The following is a 23,590-nucleotide window of genomic DNA, read 5'->3' as shown; positions in this document are numbered from 1 at the left end:
TTCCTTCTTCCCCCCTCTACCGAAGTGTCCCCGTCTCGGGGGCGCCGATGCAGGAATCCGGGCCCTCCTTGTAAAGTGACCAATTTGGCCCGCGATGCAAACACTTTGCCTGGCGCCCGCCGCCGCCGCCGACTTCGCTGTCAGGAATCACAGTTGTCTTCAAGGGTTCTTCTCCGCGTCCCTCTGATCCCCGTGTCCCCCCAATTTTATTTTCAAAAATTGCTCCTTTTTAAAAAAAATTTCGAGCTATTAGCCGCTCGCTCGATTTTCTCCAAACGCATGCGTTGGTTATTATTTTTACAAATTGTTAAAATATTCGAAAACTCGTCGTGTCGGACCAGGACATAAATCTGATTGGCTGCCAGGAGGAGCATCCCAGAAAGCCCCCCCGGTGTCGTAACTCTAATGTCCAGCTGCCTGCTTTTTTTTTTTTTTATTGGGAGGGCAAGCGCTGGAAACGGAGAAGCCTTTTAACGGGAGCGCAGAATGAAACGAGCGGGAGAGTTTATTACAATGCTCGCAGCCGCGGCCTGTTTTACTCGCCGCCGCCTCATTTGCATGTCAATGGAAGGTGCTGAAAGCGCCCGTGTATTCTTTAACATTATATAGCATTTTCAATTTGGGCCTATTCAGCCGCTCCCTATCAAAGCCTGCCCTCGGAGTTGTGGTGCGGGGAGACTTTATAATTATTATTATTAGAAGTAGTATTATTAGTATTGTTATTGTGACGTACGCTCACTTGTGTTTTGATCCAAAGCGGATGAGAACAAAAGAGAAAAAGCCCAACAGTTCACGTGTTCCGCGTACAATTACGAGCAGACGTTCATTAAAGGGGAAATATGAGCGTAAACGGGTGCTATCGGGCCTATTACGCAGGACTGGAAAATGAACGTGGAAACGATTCCCGGGGTGAACTGTAAAGACAGAGAGAAGTTGCCGGCGCCTTTTTTTCTCGGCGCCCCTTCCCCACATCGGGGTGTAATTGCCAGTAATCAGGTCTGTTCGCCGCTGATAAACCCCTCGGTGAATGCGGGGAACCCTCTTTGTGTGATGACTCAATTATGCCAGAAGTGGCTCATCAAACCTTGGCCATCGGCTGCTTTAATAAATAAGGAGGCAAACTTGCTGCGGGCGCATTATAATTCCATTCATTCCATAATTAAATCCATTCCCGATTTAACCCCTTCTGGGGGAGGAGACAAAAAACATCAACAGCGGATCGGCTGGCGGTGACCTTGCGGCCGGCCTACACGGCCGAGCCAAAAAAAGCCAGATAGAGGAAAGGATCGAGCTCTCAAGGTCTTTATTTATTCGCGCAGGTTTATTCAATAATTACAGCGGCAGCGTAATCTAATCGCAGCAGCCATTCAGCGCGCGTTAAATCTCGTTCCCGGTAATTCCGTTTCCCGCTCCCCCTTTAAAGGCGCCGCCGGCCCAGTGGTGGACTTGTCCACCTGGAAAAAGTTCATTTATTCTCCGGATTAAAAGCCGTGCCGAATTTTCATCTAATTCTGGTCGGGTTTCGTATTTATTCCTTCCTTTTTTTTTATTGGCTTTGCTCATTTTCTGAAGTGTCGATCAACACGATTAAAATAAAATCCCAAAAATTCCAGTCGTATATATTCTTGGGATTAGCGATTGTAAAAGACGACCAGGAGGAAGTCGTTTTGCGACGTTTTCAACCGGAAGACTTGCTCTGTCGGTTTTTGGTGCCGGAGAGGAGCCCCGGGGCCACGCCGGGCCCCTGTGATGGGAAGATGGCAGATGGGGTCAGGCCACAGGCCGCCACGCAGAGCAGATTAACACGCGCGACCCCCCCGGCGCCATCAGGTATCTCCCGGCCCCCGGGGGCCCGAGCCGAGCGCGGCAGCCACCGGGCCCCGGACCGCCCGACGCCCAAATTACGATTCAGCAGACGACAATCCGGAGACGCGGATCGCCTTTTTATTATGCTAACGAGGCGCCGGCCCTCCCCCGCTGACCCGCGGTCTCGGGGTTCGCTTTGAGGAGGGAAACGTTCGCTCTGCCGCCGTAATTAAGACGATTCTCTCTCTCTCTGTCTCTCTCTCCCGCACAAAGCAAACACAGATAAATACATTTCCGATAAGAGCTCTGAAGTGTGCTGGGATTAGAGCCGCCATTGTGCCCGGCTCTTCCCCGCCTCGTTATGGATATTTTCTATTAATTAGACACAAGTTATTTGATTTCTGTCGAGCAATCAATTTGCGTCTTGTTTCACAAACCGCATGGGGTCGGGTGGGAGACGAGTAGGCGGAGCCTCTACGTCACCTCCAAACGTGTGTGCGGGCACTGTCAGGACACGCCGCGTGTGTGTTGTTGTACGTTTTGCTTAGTTTGTATGGAGTTTATTTAGCTGCAGGGTTGGTTTTTATTTATTTGGTATACGGTGCATGAATCAGTGTCGTGTTGGGTGTTTAGCTTGCATTACATGTTGTACAGGTTGTAATGTGTGGTTTTTAGTTTCATGGGATTATTTTATTGGACTTTTTGCCTTTTATTTACATATTTTAAGGGTGTAGGTAACATGGTAAAGCTTTTTTTTTCAGTTGTATAAGGTGCATGTATTGGTGTTGCATGCGTTGTGTTGGGTGTTTAGCTTGCATTACATGTAGTACAGGTTGTAATGTGTGGTTTTTAGCTTCATGGGATTATTTTATTGGACTTTTTGCCTTTTATTTACATATTTTAAGGGTGTAGGTAACATGGTAAAGCTTTTTTTTCAGTTGTATAAGGTGCATGTATTGGTGTTGCATGCGTTGTGTTGGGTGTTAAGCTTGTATTACATGTTGTACAGGTTGTAATGTGTGGTTTTTAGTTTCATGGGATTATTTTATTGGACTTTTTGCCTTTTATTTACACAATTTAAGGGTCTATGTTGCATGGTAAAGCCTTTTTTCAGTTTTAAACGGTGCATGAATCAGTGTCGTGTTGAGTGTTTAGCTTGTATGACATGTTGTACATGTTGTAATGTGTGTTTTTTAGTTAAATGCACTTTTATGCATTTAACTAAAATGCAGAATTTTATTGTACATTACAGGGTAAAGCCTTTTTAGACTCTTTTTAGGTGATATAAGTTGCATGCAGACTAACTTTTTTGCACTGGTTGCAGTAGTGAAAACCAAATTTACAGGGTCAGTCTTTTTCTTTTTAAATCTCTGTCCATACAGCCAATACTGACTTAACTAACGATTAACTAACAAGCTGGTTAACAAAGTTCTTTATTTGAAGCCCAGTTCTACAAGGAAACTTACTGAGAACGTGGATAAAGTTCTTCACGCCGCTGAAATTAAAACAAGATAAACGAAATAAAAAGAAACAGTAAATTAAGCATTTTCAGGGCTTGAATTTCATTTTCATCTCGGTCTGATGATCTGATCTGAGGAGACACTGGACCAGGACTTTAATCCATGCGTGTAACGCGTTTTGTAGATGTACTGTGTTTAATTTCCATCATCTTACTCGGGAGCAGTGTGGTGGTGTGGAGAAGTTGGGAAGGTGCTGCTGCGTCCTGTATTAGATGTAGAGGCCGGATGGAGCAGGTTCTGGGATTTTGGGGTCCAGTGGAGGGAACGTGGCAGTGTGGTGGTGTGGAGAAGTTGGGAAGGTGCTGCTGCGTCCTGTATTAGTTGTAGAGGCCGGATGGAGCAGGTTCTGGGATTTTGGGGTCCAGTGGAGGTAACGTGGCAGTGTGGTGGTGTGGAGAAGTTGGGAAGGTGCTGCTGCGTCCTGTATTAGTTGTAGAGGCCAGATGGAGCAGGTTCTGGGATTTTGGGGTCCAGTGGAGGTAACGTAGCAGTGTGGTGGTGTGGGAGAAGTTGGGAAGGTGCTGCTGCGTCCTGTATTAGTTGTAGGGGCCGGATGTAGCCAATTCTGGGATTTTGGGGTCCAGTGGAGGTAACGTAGCAGTGTGGTGGTGTGGAGAAGTTGGGAAGGTGCTGCTGTGTCCTGTATTAGTTGTAGAGGCCGGATGGAGCAGGTTCTGGGACTTTGGGGTCCAGTGGAGGTAACATAGCAGTGTGGTGGTGTGGGAGAAGTTGGGAAGGTGCTGCTGGGTTCTGTATTAGTTGTAGGGGCCGGATGGAGCCAATTCTGGGATTTTGGGGTCCAGTGGAGGGAACGTGGCAGTGTGGTGGTGTGGAGAAGTTGGGAAGGTGCTGCTGCGTCCTGTATTAGTTGTAGAGGCTGGATGGAGCAGGTTCTGGGACTTTGGGGTCCAGTGGACGTAACGTAGCAGTGTGGTGGTGTGGAGAAGTTGGGAAGGTGCTGCTGCGTCCTGTATTAGTTGTAGAGGCCGGATGGAGCAGGTTCTGGGATTTTGGGGTCCAGTGGAGGTAACGTAGCAGTGTGGTGGTGTGGAGAAGTTGGGAAGGTGCTGCTGTGTCCTGTATTAGATGTAGAGGCCGGATGGGGCAGGTTCTGGGATTTTGGGGTCCAGTGGAGGTAACGTAGCAGTGTGGTGGTGTGGAGAAGTTGGGAAGGTGCTGCTGCGTCCTGTATTAGTTGTAGAGGCTGGATGGAGCAGGTTCTGGGATTTTGGGGTCCAGTGGAGGTAATGTGGCAGTGTGGTGGTGTGGAGAAGTTGGGAAGGTGCTGCTGCGTCCTGTATTAGTTGTAGAGGCTGGATGGAACCAATTCTGGGATTTTGGGGTCCAGTGGAGGGAACGTGGCAGTGTGGTGGTGTGGAGAAGTTGGGAAGGTGCTGCTGCGTCCTGTATTAGTTGTAGGGGCCGGATGGAGCCAATTCTGGGATTTTGGGGTCCAGTGGAGGGAACGTGGCAGTGTGGTGGTGTGGAGAAGTTGGGAAGGTGCTGCTGCGTCCTGTATTAGTTGTAGAGGCCGGATGGAGCAGGTTCTGGGACTTTGGGGTCCAGTGGAGGTAACATAGCAGTGTGGTGGTGTGGGAGAAGTTGGGAAGGTGCTGCTGCGTCCTGTATTAGTTGTAGGGGCCGGATGGAGCCAATTCTGGGATTTTGGGGTCCAGTGGAGGGAACGTGGCAGTGTGGTGGTGTGGAGAAGTTGGGAAGGTGCTGCTGCGTCCTGTATTAGTTGTAGAGGCTGGATGGAGCAGGTTCTGGGACTTTGGGGTCCAGTGGACGTAACGTAGCAGTGTGGTGGTGTGGAGAAGTTGGGAAGGTGCTGCTGCGTCCTGTATTAGTTGTAGAGGCCGGATGGAGCAGGTTCTGGGATTTTGGGGTCCAGTGGAGGTAACGTAGCAGTGTGGTGGTGTGGAGAAGTTGGGAAGGTGCTGCTGCGTCCTGTATTAGTTGTAGAGGCTGGATGGAACCAATTCTGGGATTTTGGGGTCCAGTGGAGGGAACGTGGCAGTGTGGTGGTGTGGAGAAGTTGGGAAGGTGCTGCTGCGTCCTGTATTAGTTGTAGGGGCCGGATGGAGCCAATTCTGGGATTTTGGGGTCCAGTGGAGGGAACGTGGCAGTGTGGTGGTGTGGAGAAGTTGGGAAGGTGCTGCTGCGTCCTGTATTAGTTGTAGAGGCTGGATGGAGCAGGTTCTGGGACTTTGGGGTCCAGTGGAGGTAACGTAGCAGTGTGGTGGTGTGGAGAAGTTGGGAAGGTGCTGCTGCGTCCTGTATTAGTTGTAGGGGCCGGATGGAGCCAATTCAGGGATTTTGGGGTCCAGTGGAGGGAACGTGGCAGTGTGGTGGTGTGGAGAAGTTGGGAAGGTGCTGCTGCGTCCTGTATTAGTTGTAGAGGCTGGATGGAGCAGGTTCTGGGACTTTGGGGTCCAGTGGAGGTAACGTAGCAGTGTGGTGGTGTGGAGAAGTTGGGAAGGTGCTGCTGCGTCCTGTATTAGTTGTAGGGGCCGGATGGAGCCAATTCTGGGATTTTGGGATCCAGTGGAGGTAACGTAGCAGTGTGGTGGTGTGGAGAAGTTGGGAAGGTGCTGCTGCATTTTGTATGAGTTGTAGGGGTCGGATGGTACATAGAGGTAGACCAGCTAGAAGGGAGTTACAGTAGTCCAGTCATGAGATTACTCGGGACGAGTATCTGGGTGCCCTGTGATGACAGGTATCCGTCTGATATTGTACAGAAGGAATATTGTACATGATGTAATATGTGGTTTTGAGTTAAATTCACTCTTTCGTGGGATTATTTGCCTTTATTTACACATTTTAATGGTGTATGTTACAGGGTATTGGTGTGTAATACATGATTATTGATTGTATTTGATTATTGGTTGTATTTTTTGGTGTAGAGTCTGCATGTGTTTCACTGGAATGATCTGTTGTAGTTTTTCTTGTATTTGCATGTATTAACTTGCTGTGGACATTTTTTGGTTGTTATTGGCTTATTGGATGTTCTGGTACAGGGCGAGTGGATGTGTGGAGTTTTGTCAGAGCTGTGTTTGATGGAGCAGGTTGTGGATGTGATGAACATTGATGAACATCGTTGACCATAATGCAGGTTATTACCTTTTGGATTTTAGCTTTGTGATGCCCGTCTCTCTGTCTGGTCTACAGAGGATGAACTTTATGTCCACCCCCTGAGACCGACTCAGTCCAGCACACACACTGAGCAGGGTGGACCTGGTGGACCTTGCCGTGCGTCGTCTACATCAGTGCACATACCGCCAACCAAGGTATGGACATTTAAATTCATTCCAGTGTGTTTCATGACTGGCTGCCGTGGGTTCCAGTTACTGGTGGTCTGGTTGTCCTTGATTTTAGTCTGGTTCCCCCATAAAACCCAGGTGGAGCAGGTCTCATCATCTGCACTATATATCAACACAGCCAGATCTTTAACAAGGCTCTCATCCTGCTCCAAATATGGACGTTAGGATCAAAATATGCCCATTTACATTCGTATTATTTTATTTTTCAAGCTCTATCCTGCTCTAAATGAAAATCTTCTGCAGAGGACCTTTTCAACTCTGTCACCCACGTGTGACAGCATGTGACACTGAGGGACGTTTTAATGCCGCCCAGGGCCCTGGTGGAGGTGCAGCTGTCCAGCGGCCGGGAGAGAATTATTTACCTCGCCGCCATTAAACGCACTAATGCTGGTAATTCGATTATTCCCTGTTCGAGAGTCGTGTCATTTCAAACCAAAACTATTATCAGAGTTCCCCCACACCTCTATGTAGATAGCTTCATGAGTTATGATTATTATTTCAAATTATTATTTAAAAAAAAAACCAAAAAAACCCTCTCTCAGCTATTTAAACAGATCCATCTTTCAAGAGCTGTTAGCGACGGTCCAGAAGTGTGTGTGTGTGTGTGTGTGTGTGTGTGTGTGTGCGTGAAATAGCGCAGTGTAATGAACTAATCAGGTACATTAGTTTTTACAGAATGTAATCTATAGTGGTGGCGAGTTGTTTGTCTCGATGGGCTCCCCGGTAATCAAAAGTAATGAACCTATTACGGCAGGGACCTCAGAGGGGCCGGCGTGGCATTAGGAGTGGGCCCACATAAAAAGGTTTATTAAAGGAAATTAGGGTCCATCACTGCCACACCTGCTCCCCCCATTATGAATGTATGACGGGGTCAGTAGCTTCAATCACAACAGCAGAGCAGCCAGAGGAGTCGGCCCTCCCATTACCGGTAAAGTCACGGTGCAGCCGGAGACTCGGAGCGCGCCACCGGCGCGGCCACCGCCGCCACGCGCCGCCATCGGGCCCGAATAATTACGTTTAATAGGTTTTATTTGGGGCCCGGCAGAGAGGCTGCATATTAACGCCTCCCTTCCCTCGGCCCACCTCTCCGCCGCCGCGCGGCAGATGCCGCCGTGGTTTTATTTATTTATTTGCTTTTAGCTTTAATAAAAACAAAAAAAAAAAACAATTCCGATGTGCCGAAGTGTCACGTGGCGCGCCGCTTTTTCCCACTTTTCCTCCCGTTTTAGCCGCGGGTTAGAAAATATGTGAAGCGCGCGGTGAGTCACGTCGTCCAAGTGACAAACTGGAGAAGTTGGAGGTGCCAGCGCGTCGTTCACAGTCCCCATAATCCCAGAAAACCTCGGGAGTCCTTGTGGGGCCTCCCAGGCTTCTCGGGGCCACCGGGGCCACTGGGTCGGGGCTTGAAATGATTGGGGGGTGATTAAAGGGTCGGGGTCGACTCCTCTAGCCCCGCGCACGCCCTTTTAATGTGGAAATCGCTGTCATGTCCAACCGACACGTCCTGTTTCTCCCACTCCCTGAAGGCCCACACAGAGAGAAGGAGGAGGAGCTTCTTCTTATTCAGGCCATACAACCTCTCAACAACCACAACTTACTTTTCTTTTTGACATTTACAGTATTTACCAGACGCCCTTATCCAGAGCGACTTATAGTCAGTAGTTACAGGGACAGTCCCCCCTGGAGACACTCAGGGTTAAGTGTCTTGCTCAGGGACACGATGGTAGTAAGTGGGATGTGAACCCGGGTCTTCTGGTTCATAGGCGAGCGTGTTACCCACTAGGCTACTACTACACCACTACATAGAACTCTAATACACTCCAACACTTTCACTTCCACTTTCAATCACTCTGGACTCATCCCCCCACCCCCCCACACACACACACACACACACAAATTTTGCACAAATTCTTTACTCTTTTTTTTTTTTTTTTTTTACTCTTGCACAAATGTTTTCACTTTATAGCTTGCTGTTATACACATTTTATGTTTTGTGTTAAAGACATAAAAGTGTAATATTTGGTTATGTTTGCAATATTTGCATATTGGTTTATTGTATACTTGCAACATTTGCAATACTCTGGTCTGTAGCAGTCGCTGCATATCACAGCGCGTGTACGTGACGAATAAAATTTGAATTTGAATTTGCAGATGGAGTCGGACGGGGAGGAGTGTACCGGGGGTCGAGGTGAGCGGCGTGGCGTGGACGGGCGCGGTGGAAACGTAAACGCGCGTATTTACCCCCCTCTCCCCTCTCTGTTTGCAGTTCCGGACGAGCGCGTCGCCGAGCCTCTGAGGTAAGCCGGCGTCGGCCCGCCAGGCCTCCACGGCCAGCGCCGCGGAGACGGTCCATACAAAGTTGCCCGTGTGTAACGTGAAAGAATATGATGTGCGGCGCGTCTCACGTCCCCTCCTCGCCGGCAGGACCCTGCTGGGGGCGAAGAAGCGGGGCGCGCAGGACGGCCCCAGCGGGGCCCCCGTCAACAAGAGGAAGTCGCTCCTGATGAAGCCGCGGCACTACAGCCCGGGCCCCAGTCCCGACAGAGACGACGCGGGGACCGCTGACACTCCAGCAGGTAGACAGATGTCCCCTTGTTTTGTCTGTTTTGACGAACAATTGACGCTGAATTTTAAACCGCCATCTGTTGCATTCATATTTCCTCCGCCATCACCAGCTCCGCTGCCACCGCCACCCGCCCCCACCCAAACCCCGCAGCCCGCCCCTCTGCCGGCCACAGAGTGTGTGTGTGTGTGTGTGTGTGTGTGTGGAGAGAGAGAGAGAGAGTGTAAGACTACGCTGCCGGGTCCGAGCGGCCAGTCTATCACATCCTCCTACCAAAGTTATTGACAGCTGATCCGCTATTATATTCCTGGCAGCCGGACGCGGCGGGTGTGTGTGTGTGTGTGTGTGTGTGTGTGTGTGTGTGTGTGTGTGCGTGTGCGTTACTCTTCGTTTCTTGACTGATTGACAGAGTTAAAAGCGGTAACGGCGTCGCTACGCGGTAACGCTCGCTGCTTTATTTTTAAAAGGCCGATTTCCTAATGAATCAATTATGGACATTTTGGCAACAAAGCTCCGGGTTTTACGTGCGCCGCTCCCCGTCCCCTGTAATCTGCACTCGCTCGGTGTATTTTTAACGGAGTAACTAAGCAACAAACGTAATTGTCCCCTTCCAAAGCCTTTGTTAGGCCGTCCAACGCGGCCCAAATATACATAATTACGCATAATGTCTGCGGGCCATTATTGGACACATGTGGGTCGTTAAATGGACCAACAGAAGAGCCCGATGAATTGAGCAGATTTGCTGGAAATGGAATTTATTTGTTTCCCGGGTTCATATTACACCACAATTATCCCGACCCTTTTACAGCCCGCTTCCCCACCAACGATCGGTGTTATTCCACGCAACTGGGTCCGCGCCGCCACGCCGAACATCAAACGTGGGCTCGGCGGCGAAGAACGGAACGGACGGAGGGAAAAAGGCATTACGCGGAGCATCGGCGTCTAGTAACAAAAAACCGGAGCGCGGGGGGGGACGGGGGGATTTAAAGCCTCCATTTGGTGGCACGCCTCTGCATGCGACACTCGCCAAGCTTCTGGTCCCCAGCCCTGCTCCGGTAATGGCTATTCTGGAGTACGAAGCGTTCACCTGTTCCAACACACAAACCGCAGCCGGCGTCCAAGCTTCTCTTTCACTTCCTCTCCCTCTCTTCCTCTCTCGCCCTCCCTCCCTCGCTCCCTCTTTCTTTCTTCCTTCCTTTCTTTCCCTTTTTTCTGCCGCTCGGGCCTGTGCCTCCATCTGGACGGCGGCGAAGTGCGCCGTTAATTGTAGCTAAGCGTAACTGGCGAACTTTTTGGCCGCGGCGCTATTTTTACGCCTGTGTTTGGAGTGCGAGTGTTCCGGCGACGCGGAGGAGAGACCGATGCTGACGAGCCGTATCTCGCCTCGCCCGCCGCAATCTGGCCGCCGCCGCCGCTTCTCGGTTCGTCGCCGGGCTCCTTATCGCGTTCCGTCAGGTGGAGGAAGATGTTTAATCCCCGGATCCGTCCTCCAACCAACCGGCCGGCCTTTATTTACGCCGCGTAGGCCGCACTTCACGTGATAAGACACGTGCCGTTGGGGTTTTTTAATATAAGTTACAAGTTAATGCGCCGCGCCGGTTTTTCTCCTCAAGAGGACCACGAATCCCAGGAATCTGGTCAACCTGTCGTGCCGCCGGGCTCCACCCCGGGCCCGCCGGGGCTCGTAAGAGGATATAGATCCACAGATCAGAGGAGATTTCGAATCAATCCAGATGATAGCTTTCCATTGTTGATCATTGGGCACCGGGCTTAATATCACCAGGCCTGTTTTGGGATTGTAATGTGTCATTTAAAGGGGATCAGCGTGCTTAAAAAGCCATATCTGTCTGACCCATAAAATCACTTCTTCTTGCACTAAATAAAGCGACTTGTTTATTATGCGCTGTGAATAATCGGCTGCATTCATTAGTAGGACGTTGTGCCGGTGCCGGTTTATTCGTGCTGTGCGTGTTAGAAGATCAGAGTTAACGTCTAATTCAACTCCATGTACTAGCACATGAAAAAAAAAGAAAGTGTTAAATGCCATATATCTGCTTTTTTATTTTTTAGATATTTTTTTTTCTGCCTGGCAGCTCATGAAATCTAGAAACGATTTGAAGCGATTTACATTTATTCGAATTGGAAAAAAGAACCGGAACACGTGGGGGCTGCAATCCCGGCGGCAGATTGTTTTTTTTTTTTTTTTATTGTAATATCCGTCTCTGCGGACCTCGGAGACGAGTGTCTTCCGCGAACCCGTCGTCTTGGCTTACTCTTCGTAAAGAACTCGTGTCAGACGCTACGAACCGTGTTTCTCCCCCTTCCTGAATCATAATCCCTCGCTCCTCAATCTGTGTCAAGTTGTAGATTTGGATTTGCCAATTCGGCTTAATTTCCTCGCCTGTGTTCTTGACGGAAACACGCCCGTTAATCGTGTCTGTGGACTTTGAAGAAAATGCGTGCTGAATAATTCCGTCCTCATTGTGCTTTTCAAGATGGACGTGTCCTGAAAATGCGTCTTGTTGCTTTAGACAACGGCTACGGAGCAAACGAAGAACCGGACAGCGGCGTCTACCCAGAGACACACACGCAATCCCACGATGCCCTGCAGTGGTCCGAAAACACGAGTGAAGATTCCCCCCTGCCAGACGCCATGGACGAGGACAACGAGGACGACCTTCTGGACAAGCAGAACTCCGATGGTGTCCCTGCGGCCTACAGCCACTCTCGACACAAGGACCTGGAGAGGGACGGAGGCGAGTGGGCCCGCCTGTCCCCCCTGAACGGAGTCCACCACAGCCCCGCCGCACCCGCGGAGGACGTCCCGGCCAGGAACGTGCTTCCGCTCCTCCACGAGGAGGCGCCGCTGAGCTTCGTGCTGCGGGCGGAGGAGCCCAGCGACGGCGAGGAGGACCTGCGGCCGGACGGCGCCTGGGGCCCGGGGCTCTCCGCCAGGGCCCTGGACCTGGAGCGGGCGCGGCTGAACCTCACCCTGCTGGAGCAGGCGGTGGCGCTGCAGTCGGAGCAGAGGCAGGCCCTCCACAACGCCTACAAGGACATGGACCGCTTCCTCCTGGAGCAGATGAGCGGCGAACGCCGGCACCAGCGGCTGCTGGAGGCGGACGGGCGCGCCGGATATCCGCACTGCAAAGGTAGCCCTCCCCCGGGGCATGCTGGGAGACATTTACATTTACATTTACTGCATTTACCAGACGCCCTTATCCAGAGCGACTTACAATCAGTAGTTACAGGGACAGTCTCCCTGGAGCAACTTAGGGTTAAGTGTCTTGCTCAGGGACACGATGGTAGTAAGTGGGATTCGAACCCGGGTCTTCTGGTTCATAGGCGAGTGTGTTACCCACTAGGCTACTACCACCCAGACAATTATACCATCATTCCCGTTTCCATATTCCTTGCGATGTGCATCTGGAAATAGCCAGACTTTGATTATAAGTGCGTGATATTATAATGCATATAAGCTCGCATTTTCAGGCATGCTGTTAAATTGTTGGCGGGGTCCGAGGGGGCGGGGGGGGGGGGACCTTAGATGGATCAAATCCTCTTACGTATGTATTAAAAACATTTGGCAACAAGTGAAGTAATGAATAACTGGTCTGGAGGGAGAAATCTTCTGATGGAAATGCCCTGCCTGGGAATATTGGATTTTGATAGGAATCAAGCAGATATTTAACCATGAGCATAAGTCCAAAATCCCACTAAAGTACCACTCATCTTACCCACTGATTCTTCAAATGACTGCTGCTAAACGTGTAATCCCGGGTGTAATCTTTCTATGGCCTAGCATTAAGAAATGAGCGCCCTCCGCAAAACTGCTGCTGCCTTAACTAACGTCACAGATTAAACGGGAGCATTTTATGCATGTTCCTGCTTTCTTACTGTACATTTACTGGTTTTAATCATTTCTGGTGATGCGAAGAATAAAAATGAAAAACGGGGCAGCTGAGAACAGACATAAAAAAAAACAAAAAACGCTGTTTTGTTCATAATATATGATATTTAATTTAATAAAATTTTGAATAACACTGTTTATATGTTATTTACTTGTATGAAAATTAATAACTTTAATATTGGTGATAAAGGAAAAAAAATATATTTGCAGACCAAATAATCTGTCAATCGATTAATTTGGCTAATTACAGCACGGGAGTGAAGAGATGTGATACCCGAATAATAAAATACAAGAAGCGTGTCCGGCATGACTAATAACTCAAAAGATTGTTGCTGAACAATACATGTATAAAAAATCATGAAATGAACATCTGTAATCTTATTTTAATGCTGATTTTATCACTAATACATGAAATTAAATCAACCGACCGATTAATCAGACTACCACTAATTATCAAATACATATATTATGATTACTATGAAATGACATTTAGTACAATTATGAACGGAAAAAGGGATGCATCGGAAAATTTGTAATTTGGCCTCTTATTGGGCAGATTGATTGATTGACAGATTGCCACTATTTTATTAGTCTTTATTTTGTATCAGTATTTGATTTGTCTGTATTTGCATGTAGACACATATTGAGGAAAAGTGTTAAAAAATGTCCTCTGTTTTGTCTGCAGACTCTCCGCGGGCCGATAAGAAGGATGTGAAATGCCCCACGCCGGGATGCGATGGCACGGGCCACGTCACCGGCCTGTACCCGCACCACCGCAGCCTGTCGGGGTGTCCCCACAAAGTCCGTGTCCCGCCTGAGAGTGAGTGCAGCCAAAAATCATTCAATCAATATACCCACTGCATAGACTAAAGTATTTAATTATGCCATAAATTCACAAATTCATTCATATATTCTCTAGCACATTATAAATGAATGACTAATTAATTTCCAAATTAGTCCAGCTGCATCCCTTGCACAGTCCAAAAAAAAAGTGAAGCATTTTCATTTAATTACATTTCTGTTCTGCACGAAGGAGGAGTTGGACTTTTAAAACATCTACGGCGGAAATTGCCGGAGAACGCGAAATGAAAATGTCCGTCTGTCCTGTGAACTTTGATTTAGGCGCTTCTGAAGAGGAACTATCTGGCTTGAAAAGACTTTTATTGTTTTTTTTTATGTTCTGTAACAAACAGTCGCTGTTTAACAGTAATGCAACAAAAGGAGCTGAAAATGTAATTAACTTTTCTCAGTATGAAAGCAAGTATGCGCCGTCCACAAGCTGTTTACTAATCAAAGGCTTGGCTAGCAAATAAATAACCAGACAAACTAATTAAAAAACACGCGCAGGATTAAAACTTTTTTTTTTTTTTTTACATGCAAACTAAACTTCTATAATACGCGTGTGTCTGGTCTGCATGCATTTTGGCTCCAACTGATATTGTATATAACTTCCACTCTGAGTCTATTTATCCGGACGCCCGGTTCTGTCCGCAGTCCTCGCCATGCACGAGAACGTGCTGAAGTGCCCGACTCCAGGCTGCACGGGCAGAGGGCACGTCAACAGCAACCGTAGCACACACAGGAGGTGAGTCCTTCATCTTCATCGTCCTCACCACCTCGTACACTGACCCTAGAAACATCATTTCAGACAAATTCCCGTCTGAACGTATTACGCTGTAAAATACTCTACTACGCTGTAATATACTCTCCTACGCTCTAATACTCTCTACTATGCACTAATACACTCTACTACGCTGTAATATACTCTTTTACACAGTACTACACTCTACTATGCACTAATACATTCTACTAAGCTGTAATATATTCTGTTACATAGTACTACACTCTACTATGCTGTAATACACTCTACTACGCTGTAATATACTCTGTTACGTAGTTCTACACTCTACTATGCTGTAATATACTCTGTTACATAGTACTACACTCTACTATGCTGTAATACACTCTACTACGCTGTAATATACTCTGTTACATAGTACTACACTCTACTATGCTGTAATATACTCTGTTACATAGTACTACACTCTACTATGCTGTAATACACTCTACTATGCTGTAATAGACTCTACTACGCTGTAATATACTCTGTTATGTAGTACTACACTCTAATATGCTGTAATATACTCTATTGCTTAGTACTACACTCTATTACGTAGTACTACACTCTACTAAGCTGTACTACTCTCTATTACACTGTACTGCATTCTACTACGCTCTAATACACTCTACTATGCTGTAACACACTCTGTTACATAGTACTACACTCTAGTATGCTCTAATATACTCTATTGCTTAGTACTACACTCTATTACGTAGTACTACACTCTAATACACTGTACTATGCTCTGATACACTCTACTATACTGTAATACACTCTACTATGGTGTAATACTCTCTACTACAGTGTAATATACTCAGTTATGTAGTACTACACTCTGGTACACTGTATTACACTCAACTACACTCTACTACACTACTTTGTTGTACTACACTCTTGTATGCTGTAATACACTCTACTACTCTGTACTACACTCTGCTATGTTCTACTACACTCTACTCTACTCTACTCTACTCTACTCTACTCTACTATACTATACTATACTATACTATACTATACTATACTACCAGGCTGTACTCTGTCTCAGTCTCTCAGGGTGCCCAATTGCAGCTGCAGGAAAAATCTCCAAACCCCAGGATGAGCCCAGTAAATGCAGACAGGAGCGGCTGCCCAGGTGAGGGATGGGCTTATGGACTTTGTGGGGCGTCTGGCGTACAGAAGATCTCACCCCGATATGTTTGTGCGGTTTCTGTCCAGACCTCTGGGCCTCATGAAGAAGTTTGATTTCGGACAGTTCAGCTACAGACTGACCCACCCGGCCGCCGCCCTCCAGGCCAGCATCACCAAGGACATGGACAAGTTCAGCAAGATCCACTTCGACTACGCCAGTTTCGACGCCCAGGTCTTCGGCAAGCAACCCCCGATGGCAGTCGCCCAGGACCAGGATCTCTCTCTCTCCACCGACTGTGAGTTTCACACGTCTCTCCAGACTCGACGTCCTCAGATGCAGCAAATCTGTCACCAGGGCTGCTCTTCAGAGCTGCTTTAGGAAACCATGAAGCATCACGGCACTCTCGCTTATCAAAAGTGTTCATGCCAAGAATCCTGGGGAAAAACGTTTATTCTTATTCATTTTCAGCTGATTTATTAACCCCCATCGTGCCTTCTTATTACTTGTGGAAACGTTCCTCATATCGATTATCGTTGTTCAGCTCCACCGCAGTACCCCTGCTTCCTGGGTCCCGCCGGCCGACTCGTCATGCCGGGCGGCCGCCGACCCGACGGCGAGTCCCTGCCGCCCCACTCGGCCACCACCGCCATCCTCAACCTCTCCACCCGCTACCGCAGCAAGATGGAGGGGCTCGGCGCGCGCCCCCTGGCACCGTCCACAAAGGTAATCAAATTAGGCCACTCGGAGGAGGCATTTAATGCGGCCGATTGTGCGGCAACTCTGATTTGTGTATGAAAAAAGGGGAGCACATCAAACGGCACTTTTTGGCACAGAGAACCTGGTGGCGGGGAAACAAGAGGGGGCTCCCTGCCCCCCATAAAGCTTTAATGTACACAAAGGGAACATTTGTGTAATCACATCAAAAGGAGGCCGAGAAAGTACAATCGGCCTCCTTCTCCCAATGCCAATCAGACGTGGCCGATTCGGACTCCTATTAATAATAATGAAATAGTAATAAATTGGACAAGGGGCACGTGTCCGGGCGTTAAGCTGGTCGAGATTAAACCAATCAGCGGGCGGACTGGACACTTTAATCGCGTTAAAAAATGCAAATCTGCTTCTCCCCGAAGTAACGAGCGACCGGAGGCGTCCGCGTCCCCCCCGTCCTCCGCGTCCCCCCCGTCCCGCTGCCAGCGTGTGTGGGAGGACCCAGGTAGCGGCGCGCATGAATTAAACAGCGTGCGGCGGCGCGGCGCGGCGCGGCGCGTCATCCGCGTTAACCGGGGGCGGAGGTTACCGGCCGGGCCGTAGATCGGCCGGGAAATAAAATGCCAAACGCCGCATGCAAATTTCTGAAAATAAGCAGCTGCGTGAGAGTTTTTTTTTTATTATCCATTTTATTTGGTTTTAATTTTTTTTTACATCAGTCATGCATATTAATTTGTCCGAGAGCCCCCTTTTTGTCGTTTTAATAAAGGGGGGAAAGCGGCCACATATGTGCGGAATAATTGCGGTCGCGATTTAACGAGCCGAAAGTTTGATCCGGCCCGGGTCCGGAGCGAGGCTCATGGCCATTAGGCGCTAAAGCTTTTTTTTTTTTTAATTTTTAATTTTAATGGCGATGACCTAAAACCCACGCCCCCAGCTGCCATCTTTGTTGCGTGTCCTAGAAAACAAACGACACAGCTGTCGCGGTGAAAAAAATAAAAAATAAAAAAAAAGCAGAATTACACGCCGCCCTGACGTTTTTCTCCAAGTCGACGCTTTCGTGCTGTTCAGGTGCGTCGCTCTTATGTCACTGCAATTCTATTTTTTTATATATATGTTTTTATATGTATACATTTCCCCCCTTTAATAAAAAAAAAAGCCAGCGGTGAAAGTGTCCGATTTTTTTTTTTTTTTGCAGGACATGCACATCGAGGTGGACGAGAACGGCACGCTGGACCTGAGCATGAAGAAGAAACGGGACAAGCTGGCCGACGCCCCGGCCCCCGCCCCTCTGGGCGAGTCCCTGGCCGTCCCCGTCGCCAGCGGCCTGCACATCCCCGCGGCCTTCTACCTGTGTGACCCCGACGGCTGGGACGCCCCCCTGAACTTCAGCAGGGCCCCGGGCCAGCAGGACAAGGAGGTCAAACCTCACGTTCATCTTTACTGTCCTTTAAAAAAAAACGAATGATGGTTTTCAGAAGAGAAAATGGTAAAAAACTGATGTGACACCCCATAAAGGTTCTCAGTTTTTGTGTCACTTAACCCCGAGTGTCTCCAGGGGGGACTGTCCCTGTATCTACTGATTGAAAGGGGCTCTGGATAAGGACATCTGATAAACGCTATTTTATTTTTAATTATAATTTCATAGAGAAAAATCCCGGTACTTAATAAAGCAGTTGGGAGTCACGCCTCCTTTTTAAAATGCCCAGACGGATCCTTTTTTAACTCAGTGCCAGCGCTGTGGTGCCGCGTCAGGTGACCGCTGCGGTTCGTCATGTTGGCTCGTGTTTTCTCCACAACAGGATCCAGTCGACGGGACGTCGCCCGAGGAGAAAGCCTTCCCAGGAGATGCGGCCGTGGCCAGCCCCAAATCCAAGATACTGTTACGAGATTCCAAGAAGGAGCTGATGAGGTACAAGGTGGAGGGAGTTCAAATCCATTCTGCAGAAAAGAGGCATTCATAAACAGGGTGTACAGTGTGAATTTTATGAAATAGAATATTCCGTGTCAGGATTTATAATCTACAGTATGAGAATGTCCAGGTTTGTTAAATAGAATGTAGAGTGTCTGTCTTTGTCTGTGACGTGGGTTTGTGTAGCGAGGTGTCGTTTTGAGGGTGTCACCGTGAACAGTGTGGTGAAAATGACAGCATGTTTGACTTTTTAAAAAAAAAAAAGCGAGCAGATATCAAACTGATACAGGAATGTCAGGGAACGTTATCTGGATAAAATGTCACCTTTTATCAACAGTGACCCAGGCCGGAGTGCTGACCCTGTGTTCCTGTCTACATATTAACAGCTATTTATAATTAATATCATTCTTTTTGTCTTTTCAAATTTGGGAAATGTTCTGTACTACAATTAATGCCGCAGAAAACAGCTACAGAGTAACACAACCCACAATACACTTGAGTTTACCGCATCCGCCAATGAGCAGTTAACATGGTTAGTATTATTATGGAACCAAGGCTCAAGCCATGTATGGCAGGTTTCACCAGCCCGTAATATATGTTCAGCCTTTGTTGTGTGTGTGTGTGTGTGGTGCGTGTGTGTGTGTAGTTGCCCAACCCCAGGTTGTGATGGAAGTGGTCATGTGACTGGAAACTACGCTTCACACAGAAGGTAAACGATTAAATATATATTTTTTCTGATTTAAGATCAACTAGTTTGTTTTTCCGACATTAATAACATTAATATGATAATAACAGAAAAGATCGTTTGCACAGTCAGACACAAAATGGGGGAGATTCATTTCGATTTTATTTATCCCCTCTAATTTCCGACACACATTCGACTCTATCCTTCAACGCGTTAACGGTATCGGTGTCGTTTAGACGTAACGCTGGCGGGATTATGCCAGTAACCTTCTGATATCCGCAGCGTGTCCGGGTGCCCGCTGGCTGACAAGACTCTGAAGTCGCTGATGGCTGCCAACTCTCAGGAACTCAAGTACGTACCATCACGTCCTAAAATATCTGTATGTTTACTGACACGTACAGCGCTTGGCATTGTAATAAAACTATATTCACACGGACTTGGCAGTTTACTCTGAGCCCGACATGTAACGTGTTAGCTCATGAAAATCAGTATATCGCAGCGTTCCGTGCCAGCGAGAAGAGCGCGGCGGATCGTGGCGCTGTCAGGATGGCTGCCCGATCCGGTCCCTTTAAAGTCCGTTCTGCCTCTCAGGTGCCCCACGCCTGGCTGTGATGGATCAGGTCACGTGACCGGGAACTACGCCTCCCACCGCAGGTACAAAAAATATATTATACCTTTTATTAATACGGTCAGGAACAAACAGACACGGCGGGTTAGTAGGTCCCAGGTTCGAACCCCACTCACTACCATCGTGTCCCTGAACAAGTGTCTCCAGGGGGGGACTGTCCCTGTAACTACTGGCTCTGGATAAGGTTCTTCTGGAAATGACTGTTTTGTCACATGCTGAATTCCGATTTGGACGTTTAATTTGACAGAAGTAATTTGTAGATGGAATAGTGAACGTCCCCTCGTCTTCGTCAGCCTCTGGTGGACAGACGATGAACTGCACCACAAACCCTGACCGTTCCACGCAGGGCCTAGAACCCCCCGTGAACTGGTGTGATGTGTCTCCCGCAGCTTGTCCGGCTGTCCCCGCGCACGGAAGGGAGGCCTGAAGCTGACGCCGAACAAAGACGAGGCGGATGAGCAGGAGATCAAGTAAGGGAACGGCAGAGAAAGGGGGGTTCCTGTTCTTTCCCCCCACGTGCTCCTGCTGATATCAATTAGCTTTACTTAAACCATGAAAAGCCTTGATCATTTTAAGCACTAAGCCTGGCTAAATATAGATCTGAATTCTACTTCTCCAACACTGTAAAGCTGGTGGAAATCGTATTTACGTGTGCGGCTTTCGCGCGAGCGATTGTCACGCAGTCACAATGTTGGAATAATACGAGGGGGGGGGGAGTAATATAATTGATTGCGGCTTAATTCCGACGTCCTCCTCCTCCCCCGGCTTAATTACTAATGCCAGGTCGGCGGGCCGGGTCCCGTACACGGACCCCCGCGGCCTCTCGCACCGCCCAACGAGGGCCATCCAGGGAAGAGGTGGCGACCCCCCCCGAATGGCGCGCCGGCCTTCCCTCTCGGATGCACCGCAATTATGTGCAATTCATGTCGTCCCATTACCAACCTGCGCCGGGCCGGACTGGCAAGTTGGACTCGATAATTACTCGTCCGCAGAGATGTGATTACTTTCCCCGTTTTCAATCAGCATTTTGCCGGATTAATCTCCGTAATGGTTAGGGAAGGTCTTCCTGTGGGTTGAAGTGGACCGATATTTCGGCGACTTTCTGTGCCGCAAGTTGCATTAATAATAATGGTGGTAGTGGCCAGGTGGGTAACACACCAGAAGACCCGGGTTCGAACCCCGCTTACTACCATCGTGTCCCCGAGCAAGACACTTAACCCTGAGTGTCTCCAGGGGGGGACTGTCCCTGTAACTACTGACTGTAAGTCGCTCCGGATAAGGGCGTCTGGTAAATGCGGTTCTAAACGTTGATAATAATCGATATCCGTCATGGCAGGTGCCCCGTGATCGGCTGCGATGGCCAGGGCCACGTGTCGGGCAAGTACACGTCGCACCGCAGCGCGGGGAGCTGCCCCGTCGCGGCCAAGCGGCAGAAGGAGGGCGCCGCCAACGGGTCGCCCTTCTCCTGGAAGGTGTGCAAGCAGGAGCTGCCCCACTGCCCCCTGCCCGGCTGCAACGGCCTGGGCCACGCCAACAACGTCTTCGTCACCCACCGGAGGTACGCCGTCCCGGAATTGGGCCGCGAGAATAAGGTCTGACTGGCGATTAATGCGGAAACGTTTGTGCTCCCCGGCACCAGCCTGTCCGGATGCCCGCTGAACGCCCAGAGCATCAGAAAGAAGGTGTCGGGGGACGAAATGATGACCATCAAGCTGAAAGCCAGCAGCGGTAAGCGGCAGCCGCGGCGGCGGTTTTGGCGGGGAATCTGGTCCTGAACGCGGCCTTTTCTTCTTCTTATTATTATTATTACGTTGAATAGAGCGTTTCCAGGTCGCCCGATGCCCAGCGGATATGTGATGTGTGACACGTGTTGATAAGACGTGACGTGACCCGCGTGAAATCGCGGTGGCGGCGCGCTTCACCGCCATTGTGCTGCTGCTTCCTCTCTGAAACAGGTATTGAAAATAACGGGGACATGCGGCACTTGGATAACGAGATTAAGGAGCTGAATGAGTCCAACCTGAAAATAGAAGCCGATATGATGAAGCTGCAGACCCAAGTAAGAAGCAACGCACCCTGGCAGGAGTATCTGGCGGTAAAACAGCCCGTTCGTGCAGCAGAATCAGTTCTGCCGGTCAAACGCGGCATTCAGATGTGATCCGCTCCAAAACTACACGCTAGCGGGTAAAACACTCGCCTACGAACCAGAAGACCCAGGTTCAAGCCCCACTTACTACCATCGTGTCCCTGAGCAAGACACTTAACCCTGAGTGTCTCCAGGGGGGGACTGTCCCTGTAACTACTGGTTGTAAGTCGCTCTGGATAAGGGATAAATTCTGTAAAATGTGTACATCTCCACTTTTTCAAAATTCCAAATGGCTATACTGACTGGGTTTTAATATACATGGAACGTTACATTTACGTTACATTACCGTCGCTGATCGAACTATTTATTTATTCATTGGATATTCAGTCTCGATCCTGGAGAACACGAATGCCCCGTTTGATCATGTCTGCTGTCTGTCTGTCCAGCTATGAGCTGCCGTATCTCCTGAATGGACGCCCTGCTGACCCGCTCCCCCCCTTCTTCTGACAGATCTCGTCCATGGAGTGCAACCTGAAGAGCATCGAGGAGGAGAACAAGATGATCGAGCAGCACAACGACGGCCTGCTGAAGGAGCTGGCGCGGCTGAGCCAGGCGCTGATCAGCAAGCCTCAGCGACATCCAGCTGCCGCAGATCGTAAGCGAGCCGGCCGCAGCGTTCGGGGCGCCGCGCCACGCCGCGCCCCGGCCGCTTCACCAGTCTTCTTCTCTCTCGCGCAGGGTCCCATCAACGAGCAGAACTTCGAGGCCTACGTCAACACGCTGACCGACATGTACAACAGCGCCGAGCACGACTACTCGCCCGAGTGCAAAGCCCTGCTGGAGAGCATCAGGCAGGCCATCAAGGGCATCCACGTGTAGGAACGCTCGGCTTCTTTCCTTTTACCCCCCCCCCCTTTGCACTTACTACCTTTTTTATGGTTTGCTTGTTTTTTTTGTTTTAATCCGTATTTTCGTTCTTTTGCGTATTTATTAAATTATTGCTATTATTGTCTCCATCAAAATATTTATTACACAGTAATATATTTTTATTTATTTCTGAAACGCTAAATGTTCGAGAGTAGAAGTTGATTTATATTGTTTCTGACTGCCGGGCCAAAACTAAAATTCAATTTCAATTTTTAAAAATGCTACTAGAAAAAAAAAAAAAACAACAAAAAAAAAACACGTATATTATATATTTTGCTACGACCCGCCGGTGAACTCGGATTTCGCAGCGGAGCGTTCCTGCCACCTGCTGGTGGGACGAAGCCCCTGCGCCGGTGCGCCACCTACTGGCTGCAGGAGTGGAAAACGCAGCATTTCGGCCCCTGTTCATTTCTGTCGTTCTTTGCCTTTGGTGTGCACACGGGTGCGTGTGCATAAATGTGCCTAAATGTAAATGAATACATGAAATATACTCTGTTTTTTGTGGTAGAGCAGTATTACGTGAGTGGTGTTTTATTTATTATACAGTACCATATTTTCCGGAGAGGAGAAGAACTTTTTCTTCAGCTACTGTTTATATCGAATCGGGCCGTTTTTCTTCTCTGAGCGAACTGAGCACAGAAGCACGGCTGCTGACAGCACGAAAACAATCACTTTCCCCTGAAATACTAAAGATCATAGAAGTATCATCAAAGAAGCCAGTCAACTTCCTGACCGCATTTTTTTTTTTTTTTTTTGCACATCTTTTTATTTC

The 23,590-nt window shown here is 48.7% G+C and overlaps 1 protein-coding gene across 1 annotated transcript in view; it reads left to right on the top strand.

Annotated features, from left to right (window-relative positions):
- Positions 1-22,822, top strand: part of LOC114787675 (suppression of tumorigenicity 18 protein-like) — a 36,727-nt gene extending 13,905 nt beyond the window's left edge. The window contains 23 exon segments of the mRNA XM_028975438.1: positions 6,498-6,616; positions 8,801-8,837; positions 8,916-8,946; positions 9,074-9,225; positions 11,744-12,364; positions 13,808-13,942; positions 14,617-14,707; positions 15,789-15,875; positions 15,959-16,167; positions 16,414-16,595; positions 17,779-18,000; positions 18,383-18,492; positions 18,953-19,024; positions 19,139-19,201; positions 19,460-19,528; positions 19,769-19,831; positions 20,195-20,275; positions 21,142-21,363; positions 21,445-21,533; positions 21,761-21,864; positions 22,402-22,515; positions 22,517-22,546; positions 22,630-22,822. Of these exon segments, the coding sequence (XP_028831271.1) occupies positions 6,498-6,616; positions 8,801-8,837; positions 8,916-8,946; positions 9,074-9,225; positions 11,744-12,364; positions 13,808-13,942; positions 14,617-14,707; positions 15,789-15,875; positions 15,959-16,167; positions 16,414-16,595; positions 17,779-18,000; positions 18,383-18,492; positions 18,953-19,024; positions 19,139-19,201; positions 19,460-19,528; positions 19,769-19,831; positions 20,195-20,275; positions 21,142-21,363; positions 21,445-21,533; positions 21,761-21,864; positions 22,402-22,515; positions 22,517-22,546; positions 22,630-22,770 (3,044 nt within the window). The 3' untranslated portion in view covers positions 22,771-22,822.
- Positions 22,823-23,590: the final 768 nt, after the last annotated feature.

This window comes from Denticeps clupeoides, chromosome 4 (genome assembly GCF_900700375.1).
Source record: "Denticeps clupeoides chromosome 4, fDenClu1.1, whole genome shotgun sequence".
NCBI lineage: Eukaryota > Metazoa > Chordata > Actinopteri > Clupeiformes > Denticipitidae > Denticeps > Denticeps clupeoides.
The sequence above is the reverse complement of the archived record's forward strand: the minus strand, read 5'-3'. Positions and strand labels throughout refer to the sequence as shown.